Source organism: Ochotona curzoniae, unplaced genomic scaffold (genome assembly GCF_017591425.1).
Source record: "Ochotona curzoniae isolate NIBS_2020 unplaced genomic scaffold, NIBS_Ocur_1.0 scaffold_3208, whole genome shotgun sequence".
In the NCBI taxonomy this organism is placed as follows: domain Eukaryota; kingdom Metazoa; phylum Chordata; class Mammalia; order Lagomorpha; family Ochotonidae; genus Ochotona; species Ochotona curzoniae.
In genome coordinates, this window is record NW_024467106.1 from 24,291,561 (window position 1) to 24,302,495 (window position 10,935).

General features: G+C 43.7%; 1 protein-coding gene across 5 annotated transcripts in view; it reads right to left on the minus strand.

The window, feature by feature from the left end:
* Nucleotides 1–9,115, minus strand: part of SMC2 (structural maintenance of chromosomes 2) — a 59,667-nt gene extending 50,552 nt beyond the window's left edge. For 3 of the 5 annotated variants that reach the window (XM_041004315.1, XM_041004317.1, XM_041004313.1), the window contains exons 1-7: nt 9,101–9,115; nt 8,284–8,512; nt 7,573–7,722; nt 6,233–6,355; nt 4,695–4,733; nt 238–348; nt 16–60 (exon numbers count right to left, since the gene is read on the minus strand). In XM_041004315.1, coding sequence (XP_040860249.1) covers nt 16–60; nt 238–348; nt 4,695–4,733; nt 6,233–6,355; nt 7,573–7,722; nt 8,284–8,451 — 636 coding nt within the window. In that variant the 5' untranslated portion in view covers nt 8,452–8,512; nt 9,101–9,115. Of the gene's footprint in view, nt 1–15; nt 61–237; nt 349–4,694; nt 4,734–6,232; nt 6,356–7,572; nt 7,723–8,283; nt 8,529–9,100 lie in introns of those variants that run through there. The other 2 variants (XM_041004314.1, XM_041004316.1) reach the window with 2 other exon arrangements.
* Between the last annotated feature and the right edge of the window lie 1,820 nt (nt 9,116–10,935).

Genomic DNA, 10,935 nt, shown 5'->3' on the forward strand with positions numbered 1-10,935 from the left:
ATATGCAGTATATACCTCTTTCAGTTTTTGAATGGTTGGAGTAATTTCTTCTTCAAGTATCTAGAAAATAAAAGAAAATAAGTATTTTCAGGACATAATCTATCCTCAAAACATTTTTTACAAAAGAAATTATGCAGAAGATTCTGGAAAACAAACAAAATTGTCCCTCTCTTTACAAGCAGAAAACCCAAACGGAAAGTTACAATCTTCTTCAAAAATGTTAATGACTTTAATTACCGTCTTAATTTCTTTCAGTTTAGCTTCTTTTTTTTCTATAGTTTTCTGGGCAGCTATTTTTTTGTATTCATACATCCTGGTTCCAGCTGCTTCTTCTATCATGGATAAAATCTGAAATGACAATTAATGTTCTCAGATTCTTCAACAATATTTCTAGCTAGAATCTGCTCAAGTATGTTATTACAGCTCTTGCCTCAAAAAGCAACAAAGCTAACAGTCCTAGTAGACAATAAAAGTTGAATAGGTTAAAAAAAAAACAAAACATATGCATATATTAAGAGGCAATTTGCACAGGGTTAAGATTCATCAGTTAGGAACCTTAGTCTCATACTGTAACGCTCGGGTTGAGTTCTAGCATCATTTCCAAATCCTACTTCCTATATGCACATCACAGGAGGCAGAAGATGACAGCTAGTGTGCAGCGTTCCAGCGCCTGACAAGGATAGAAACAGAGTTTTGGAAAAGTGGCTGATGCCTGGCCTATCTGGGGTGTTATCAGCATTCAGGGGAGTGAATCAGCAGAAGAAAGATCTCTCAAATACTAGAGTTTAACAAATATATGCATTGTTAACTATTTCTAATATCTAAGAAAAGTTTCTAGTCTTGACTCCTATTCTAAAATCAAACTTTGTTTTCTGGGATTCATCTCTTAAAGGTGAAGTCAAAATCTGCCATTTTCTAGCCCTGAGTAATTCCCCAGCATTAATTTCTGTTGCTTTTCTCAGAGGCACTGGCCTGCTCAGTGGTCAACTCGTCGGGACGAGATGGAAATAGTGTCCACAGCCACAGTTCCTTATTACTGCAGAGATGATTTCTACTTGGGCGGAAAAAACCTGAAAATACTCCTGTTCCCTCCCCCTGCCACTGCAGACAAGGTGGGTGGTCTGGATGTCAATAGTAAAGCCAAAACTACTGAGTTTAAGACAAAAGCACCTTGTAATTTCATAAAGCAGCTGGTCGCTTTAGGAAAGAAATTTAGAGGGGTCAGTGAGGTGGCTTAACTAGCTAAACTTCAGCCTGTAGCTCTACCCCAATGCTTCACTTCCCTTTCAGCTCCCTGCTGATTGCCTAGGAAAGCAGCAGATGACGGCCCAAAGCCTTGGGTCTCTGAACCCACAAGGGAGACCTGTGTCCTGACTGGCTCAGCTCTTTGCAGCCATTTGGCGGGGTGGAGGGTGGGGGGAATAAACCAGCAGATACAAGAGATCTGTGTCTTTCTTCTATAAATTTGCGTTTTCAGTAAACATATATTTAAAGAAATAGAAAAAAAAGTACAGAGTTAACAGCTAACAACATGCAGAAGCTTTGTTTTCTATGAGAAATCAATTTTTTAGTTACCAGTAACACAGAATAATGTGCTAAAACATGGCATGGAAGGTGTACATGTGGGAAACGGAAAAAAAAAAAAGAACCACACAAAACAGAAGACGAATTTACAGTAGAAAATAATAATATAGTTCAGGAAGCAGTTAAGAGTTGGACAACAGGTTTATAAAACCATGAGAAGAAAAGAACACATACAAGAAGCAACAAGCCTCTGTCAGAGCCTGAAACTGTTAAAGGAGGTGAAGCGGAGAATGCTAAAACAGAAGACTATAACGTGAGCTGTGAGAATGTTAAATCGACTCCACACCAGTAAACCTCTGCAGAGGCATAAAGGCACAGCAGCATGAGGGCTGAACGAAGCTGGAATCACTTTGGGGAAGCTACAACAGGCAGCACTGGATGCTGTGGAAAGAAAATCTGTTTTTGGAGCTGACATCCAAGAGCGCAGAGAAAAGGAGGTCAGAAGAAGCAGAGAAGCAACTGAGAATACAGAAGTCAGTAAAGGACTCAGGCAGAAGTGCGGCCTACTGTCACTGCAGAAAAGCAGGACACTGCAGCGCAGGCAAAGGCAGAGCCAACAGATGCAGGGAACCAGTGAAGTATGTGCACACGAACCAGAGGACCAATGAGACAGAAAAGGCTGTTCTGCAACAACGGTGCAGTTAGTGGGTTGTCGGATGCAGGGTTCTTCTGACCCTCAGATTTTTGCAGAGCTGACAGAAAGGCAAAAGATGACTCAAAACCATTTCCTAGTTAGGAAGTTAAGCTGTGCATGCAAAGTAAGGGGCATCAGGAGATGGATGTCAGATCAAGACAGCCTGCTGAGAAATCATACAAAGTGAAATCACACTAAGTTACAGCAGCTGCTAATGAAGAGCTACAAGATGGACGAGGATTAAGACATGGAAGGCTCAAGGAAGAATAAAGAAAATCACAAGACTGAAGAAACAACCCATGAAGCAGATCTTAAAAATAAGTCTCTTCAAGAAAATTAAAAGAAAGTATTGAAGACCTAGAACTTTGCCTGAGATACGCTGGACTTAGCAAAGATCATTTTAAAAAGGCTAAAAAGTGAAGAAGCAGTACCTTATGCTACACAGGAACATCTCGAACTCGCAGAAGGTGGCATGTGGCAATTACGTTCAAGCTGTAGAAGAGTTCCAGGTGCAGCTAAGCCTGTACAAGCAGCACCTGGAAGCCCACGATTGGCCGCCTGCAGTGACCCACTACCTGTTGGAGTTGGTTTATGGCTACAACTCTCAGTACGATCAGACGGTGGCACAGTTCAGCCAATGTACTGATGCCATTGAGAAGAAAATGGCTTTACTGTACAAACAGATGGAGGAGGTCGAAGGACCGACCACCTAGTGACCACAGCAAAGAGATTGAGGAGCCCAAAGAATTGCCCCCGAAGTGAGGGAAAACAGCAGACACAAAGGAACCCGAGCATAATGGCAATGCAGCCGAGTAAGCTCTGAAAGCTTCTCCGGGGAAGTTCCACTTGGCTTCCACTCCCAAGGGAAGAGGTTCCTCAGCCTCACGACTGCCAGGAGCCAACAAGCAGCCGTCTTCACCAGGTTGTGTGGCTGACGTTTCCCACCCTGTCAGAACAGAGAGGAAAGCAACAGAGGAAAGTCCAGGAAAATGCTGCGTGAAAGCCAAGCAGGAGGCAGAGGTGGTCGGAGGCAAGGATGATCTCCCCGGTGGAAGAGAAGTGTCAGAAAACAGGTGGCTGAGAATCACAGAAAGCTGGGCTGCAGGGGAGGACAGCGCGGGCGGAAGCAACAGCTGACGGCACTGCACGTGAAGACGAGGCACAGGCAGAGCCCTTTTACCAGCTGAAAGCATTTCTGCGTAATGTCTCCACTTCTGGGGTATTCATTTTGTGCTTTTGTACCATGTCAACAAAGTTTGTAAGCAGGAAAAAAAGTTAAATACCTTAACAAGCCTTTTTTTTTATAATATCTAGACCTTAAATACAATCTAAAAAGAATAAAGCAAAGGCCAGCAAGGTGACTTTCACTGTGGAAGTTTGCATTTACAATTCTTTTCCAGCCAGCCCTTCAGTGCCAGTGAGGTTGAAGCAGAGCCTAACACTGGACTCCTAACTGCACCATAGGCTTTAAGGACTTGGACATACAATTTTCTCTGTGCCTCAGTTCCTTCACCCAAAGCCCCTATGGTATCTCATAGCATCATTCAGAATTAAGTAAAACACGTGAAAAGCGTGCTCAACACTAATTTTATATGGACTATGTGTGATGTTCCTCCTTTCTCCAGTGCTTCTATTCATGACTGATTCACACCACAAGAGGACTTCTTTCTGCTCTGGAAGCCAATACGTTTACTATTCGCAAGTTTTCAAATCAGAAATTTCCTGGGGCTAGCACTGTGGCACAGTGAATTAAATCGCACTTGTGACGCTGGCAAACCATGACCCGAGCAGCAGACACCCATGCACTTGGGCTCCCGCCACCCACACGAGGACACAGATCTCATCCACAGTTCCTGGCTTCTAGTTCCTCCCAGCCCAGATCTGGCAGCTGGAGCTACTGCAGCACTGCACCAGCAGACGGAGCATCACGTGTGTACCCTCATTCTTGCACCCTGTCTTCTCCCAAATAATTGGAAGTTTCCATCTAAGACATAGGAAATCTTTCCTCTGCCAAGACCATTTGGATACTTGTAACATCTCTGTGGGCCAGACAAAACTACCAACTTAAAAGGTATTCTGCAACAGACCTAATGAATTCTGATTTCCACCTGCAGTTATCCTGGAATGATCTTGTGAGCCTAACACAGCCTACTGGACAGTCCCCACTCCTGCCCTAAATATCATACAAATAAAGTGAGACTATGCTCTGATACAGATTGCTACTATTATTTAGTAGTCTCCATCTCAGCTATTCTTAATAGAAAGATAAATAATACTCATTGTCTCATATCAACTCTTTTGAAGTGGCGCCAAAAGAAATTATATCCTAAAGCCTTATGCAAGTTATTGTATGTAACACATTAATTTCACACAGACTGATTTCTCCAGAAGTTCTCTATAGGAATTAGTCCACGTCATGATTAAAGTTAATTTGTGTGAAATTACTATATTTACCATCTATACACAGTTCTCTTACCTCTGGAGGCTTCATATTTAAAACTTTTGTAATTCGGCCCTGAAAATAAAATGGCAAGCTTGTTATTAAAATTAGAGACAATATAACCTAAACGCTTTCTGTCTATATGTAATGAAGGTATTGTATTTCAATATCCCCATCATTGGAAAGATCTTTACTCTATCCATACATAAAGGCTTTTGTTAAGATCTGGGACCAAAGGTACTTTACAATTTCAGAACTTTGGAACTCTGTTGTCTCACTTTCTCTCATAACAGTGATACAAACTACCTAAATTATCAAATGATAAAATGGAACTATTTGTTAACTGATACAAACTCAGACCGTTAATGATATGTACAATTCTAATGCCACTATATATATAAGCTTTAGAATAATATGCATTTTTTTAAACAGCCCTCAAACATAATTTGATGAAACAGACAACACAGTTCTAGACTGCAGAAAGAATAAAATATTCTAATGCCAGAAAAATCACAAAATTCACTACCAAAACAAAACAAAACCTGTTTGTCAGGCTTCAGAAAATCACACTGCTCAGATACATGAAGGAAACAATATGGAAATAGTCTTACCCACTTTTCTATAGCCCTTGAACCTTTTTACCGTAATTAACTATGTAAAGATAGTCAAAAATATAATAAAAAATTAAAAAAAAAAAAAAGAAAATCACACTGCTTAGATGTAGATTCACTTGAAATAAATTCTCCAACTATAAAATTTGTGACGTATGGGAAAAATTTTTATTTTTGTTTGGTATGTAGCAAATGTCGCCTAAGTTTATGTGGTAGGAGGTAGGGCCTAATTAAGAAGCAGTTAAGATTAATTACAATGTCATCATCACAAGAGCACGAGGGTTTTAGAAGTGAGATTAGCTTTTCTTGATTGTTTGCTATTCATCACGGATGATCAGCTCATATTAGAACCAACGACACATCTCTGAGCATCCCAACCTTCTGTGCAATGAGCTAACAAGTTATCTACTGTTTATAAATTACCCAGTGACATTACAGTAGGAACACCAGATGGACTAAGACTCTGCCCACCAGGATCCCACCACTGCAACCATGACTTTTCTATAACTCCTTCAAAAGATAAAAGACTCAAGTGAAATATCTAAATACAAAACATTAACCTTCACTTTCACTTGGACAGATTTCTAAAAAAACAAAAAAAAAGGGAAACTTATTCAAACTTACATACTTTAAATACTAAAATGCTTTCATCAATTCAATAACTTATGGTAACTTTTCAAATCAGCTTGTATTGTTTTTGTAGTCCCATAAAATAAAATTAAGGAACATTGTTTCTAGACATTCTTCAGAACTTAAATGTATAAAATATGACAGAACATATCAATACAACTGGCTAAACCAAACCACATTTCTTAACAAGTGTCAAAATACAGCATAAGTAAAAAAAAAAAAAAAAAAAAACCAGATCTACCAGATCTACAAAAGACATTCAATATTAAAGGATGTCAAAATCATTGTGAAGGAGATACCAAGACCCGCCCGCACACTCTGGCACCCCGATACCTGCATGATGAGAAAGTGGGGGTTGTTAACATTAAGACCAACAGAACAGAAGAGATCTTGTACTCTGGTGTTGTTTGCGTTTACTCCATTGATTAAATATTTATTTCTGCCACCAATAACCACCTAAAATGGAAGCATTTAAGAAATATAAATATATAAGCACATCTTATGCCAATATGGTAAATAACTAGTATACTACCTTTCCTTTATTTGTCCCGCCCTTTAACTAATAATAAATGAAGGTAATGCTAACTAAACAGTGAAGGGTGACACAATTAAAAATGCAACACTAATCTGAGTGAGAGCAGCCAGCCTCTGATCCAGGCACTTTGTGAACAAATTATGTCACCACATGCAAGCAGCCTGACTTCCCCTGCTGAGATCTTCCAGCTTTGAGTCTCCAAGAATGTATATAACATATTAGTAACAGAATATAGACTACTGCTGTCTGTGCAGTGGTGCAGAAGCTAATCCTCCATCCTGGGTACCAATCCCATATGGGCACCAGTTTGTGTCCCAACTTCTATACTTCCGACTCAGCTCTCTGCCAATGTTCCTGGGCATGCAGCACAGGCCAAAGCACCCTAACTGGGACACCCAGAAGCAGTTCCTGGCTCTCAGCTTTGGATCAGCTCAGCTCTGGTCACTGTAGCCTCTTGGGAAATAAATCAGCAGATGGAATAACCTCTGCACCTTACTTTCTCTGTAAAAACCTACGTTTCAAATTAAATATTAAAAATAAAGCGGGGGTGAAGGAGGGGGGCCTGATAAATAGGTCATCTAATTTACACTTGATTTTTTTTTTAAAGATTTATTTACTTATTGGAAAGTTAGATATACAGAAAGGAGGAGAGACAGGGAGGAAGATCTTCCGTCCAATGATTCACTCCCCAAGTGAGCACAACAGCTGATGCTATGCCGATCCGAAGCCAGGAACTTCTTCCAGGTCTCCCACATGGGTGCAGGGTCCCAAGGCTTTGGGCCGTCCTCGACTGCTTTCCCAGGCCACAAGCAGGGAGCTGGACGGGAAGCAGAGCTGCCGGGATTAGCACCGGCGCCCATATGGGATGCTGGAGCATTCAAGGCAAGGACTTTAGCTGCTAGGCCATTGCGCCAGGCCCTTTACACTTGATCTTAATTTACATGATTTGTCACTGAAATGTCATCACACAGCATGTGACTGTGTAAGGAAGATATTCTCAAGGAATCTTAACATTATTTGATGCAACACTTGTGTTCAGGAACTTTTTCTCTCCCCTACGCTTTTCGTAAAGTCCTAGCCCCCAAACACATGAGACATCAAAATGCCTACCAGGCCTGCAGGTTTGGTTGCCACTCACCTGCCTTGTTACTGTGATTTCATCATGAACTTCAAATCCTAAAGGACTTTGCTTTTTGTCAGAATTGTCAAAGGTGATTGACACTGAAGCTTTTGTAATACCAGCCTGTCCATTTTTGTAAACCAAATCTTGCAAATTTGAAGCTCGCACCTAAAATAAACATTTTTCAATTATAAAACTGCACACTGCACAAGTAGCACTAGAAATGAGCTTGTTGCTCGTGGAAATTTCACCCATGAAGTATCCATTAAGTAGGTAAGTAAGCCCGGCTCATCCACCTTGTGGAAACTGGGTAACCACTTGTAACGAATGGGTAACTTTCTCAAAGAACACTAACAATTCTGAATTGTTTCCCACTCATTTCTTAACCAAATCTGAGAGACCTTAAGATAAACAGTGCCTATGAATTTCACTAGTCATCCGATCCATTAGAAGAGCATCAAAAGGCTTTGATGAACACAGGCAGGGAAGAACAATTCCTGAAAGACACCCTCCTCAAGGTGAAAATGTTTGAATTTGGATGTTACTCCCAATATCTTTATAGGCTGGGCATACTTAATTCAGCCTTTTCTTTTCTTATTTAGTAGAAGGAATCAGAAATACTTCAGAGCAGAAGCGCAAATAACGAGAATATTGGCAATGATTCCCAAGCTCATGAACAAGTCACTTGTCAAGCTTAAGTTTCTATAAACCAGAAGGCTGACATTTTACCTGAGACAGGTTTGAAATGCCTAGCAGGAAGCAGATGGAGTCCAGGATGTTAGACTTGCCACTACCATTTAAACCGGTGATGGCATTGAAGAGCGGGTCAAAGCCATTGACCTCGGTCCTCTGCGCATAGGACTTGAATCCTTCGAGAATGATGGACTTAATGTGCATTTTCAGGACTGTCTTGTGCAGGCAAACCTCCGGCAAGGGTCAAAGTGGTGACAAAATAGTTCTGGACAAAACAGAGAACTCCACGTAAGTGGGATGCAAACCCGGCAGTGAACCCCAGATTCAAACAAGAGCAGAGCATCAGAAGCAAGCGAGCCGGTTGCCCAACCACTCTTCCGTAAATATGTGTAATCCACTTAGCAAAGAGCCACGGCCTGGAAGCGAAGCCGTTCACCCTGGGCTGCCCTTCCACTCTGCTCCTCCGACTAGCAAAGCCCAGCGCTTGCATCACGCCTCATTCTCTCTGTCCACTGTTCTGCTGCTACCGCAGGCTCCCTCCTTTGCTGCTCTCGGGTCTGTTACAAGTGTCACCTCGGCGGGGTTCTTTCTGGGGCACCTCCACCCAGACCCTCCGTTGGCTTTTTCCTCGGCGACCAATAAAAGCGGACACGAACCAACTCAACTCGTCAATTAAGCATCTCGACTAACTTCTACCGCCGCACCCCCGACTACGACGAGGAGTTGTTTACGCATTCTCCTTCTTAATGCAGTCACTACATTCCCATTCTCCGCAGCTCTCTCCGGACTTTCCGACCACACTTCTCGAGCCCCGCCAAGCCCGCACACACACCTGCCTCTCCTCCCTCATCACCTCCTGCAGCCGGGGTCCAGCCCGCTCTGTCCCGCCTGGACCTCAGGCCGGGCCCGGGCAGCCGCGCACCCGCACCTGCCTTGCCGCTGCCTCCTGGGCTCCAGACGCCCGCACAGCCCTTCCCGAACAGCAGGGCGGCGAGGAGTGAACCGACTCTGCCGCGTTCCGGAACTACGAAGCAAACCAGGCCATAGCGCCTTCCCCGCCAGCCATCACACCCCAACCCCCGCGCCGGAACTATTTATTCCTTTGAATTTCGGCGCGAGCAAAGGACCCCACCTTCACGGCTTCTCTCCTCTGTTGGTGCCTAGGGACTGCCTGATTCGGGAGGTTTCCGCTTTTCCCTCCATTCCAGTCACAATAGGGACGCCACAATAGTAAACAAAGAGTGCTGACACAGAATATTGACGGCGAGGCCCAGATACATGAAGAAGACGGCGCTACGTGCTGACCAACGGCAGCAGGCACCTCGGCGGGCAGCCCCCAGGCTCCAGCCTCGGGGCCTCGCGCCTCCTCCGGCCCGCCCCGCCTCAGGCCCCTTCCGGCCGCCGGCTGCCGGGCTGGGCGGGCTAGCGGGGCAGAGGCTGAGCTGTCGGAGCCAGGGAGCGGAGCCCGGGGGTCGGGAAGTTCGCCATCTCCGAGGGGCTCCGCGCCTTCTGTGGAGAACCAGGAGGCGCTGGCCTTCCGGGAGCTCCTGCTGAGGCTCTCCCTGCGTTTTCGGCTCCTTTGCGAGGCTTGCAGGGAAAATAAAAGTAGCTTTGAGCTTTTCTGCAGCCGGAAGAAGAATGGGAAGGGGAGTCGGGGTGCTAGTCAGGCGTGGTGTTTGGGAACTGTGTCATTATAACCAGTGACGACCCATATTGCAAGCATTTTTCTAGAAACCCCTGACGGCGGCTGATAGTTAATTGTGGTTTTGTGTATCAGGCTGTGTTACAGTGGTTGTTTTAAAATCAGCCGTGCAGCCCTGTGAAACTCCTGATATTGTTCTCATTTTACAGAGTCACATAAAAGTGAAGCAGTACATGTAAATGGTTAAGGAACTTGGATTTTCACAGGTAGTTTAGTTCGAGCACACGTGGCCTGCAAGTCCTGGGCTGTGTATTCTACTGAATTAGAAAGTGGCTAGTCCCGGAATCGGGTGGTGTTGCTGTCCTAGCCGAGGTCCCAAAAAACTGTGTGCCTCATATACTCTTGTTTGGAGTCAGTCCTTGGGAACTTGTATTATAAAATAGCTCCCCCATAGACTGGTTAGCTGATGCACTCCGGAAATGGTTCCTCACTGTTCTGAGACTGGGACATTCGAGATCCAGGTTTCAGCTAGTGTCATGTCTGGCTGTTGTAGGACAGCGCCTTCAGAAGAGGAGCATCCTTGGCTTGGCTTAGCATGGCAGTTGACCCCCTTCAGGACCTCTGACGGCCCCAGCTACTGTTAGCACTTTAGGGGTCTATTGTGTGGTTGTGGGGAACCGTTTTAGGCCAGAGTATGGGGCACCTAGTTCAAGTTGCTTCCTTGGGCCTGGAATGTGGTCATTTAAACCAGATTTTCACTACCAACAGTGGGCCCTGTGTTTTGAGGTGTTTCAATCTAAGGGAGTAAAGATTGTCGTACAAGGTTTTTCTGTTAGTTTGATGACTTGATTTTACATATTCTGCCACGTGCCCCACTTCTGTGATGTTAGCAGTAGGTGCTTCATGAAGGACAATTTAAGCAGTTATATTTGCCTGTCCTGACTGCTATATACGCTGTTATTTATTTATATTGTTTCCATTAATCTTACCCTTTTATTTTCTGCTGTCTTCTGCTATCACTTCGTGAGTCAAGAATTTTAACTTGG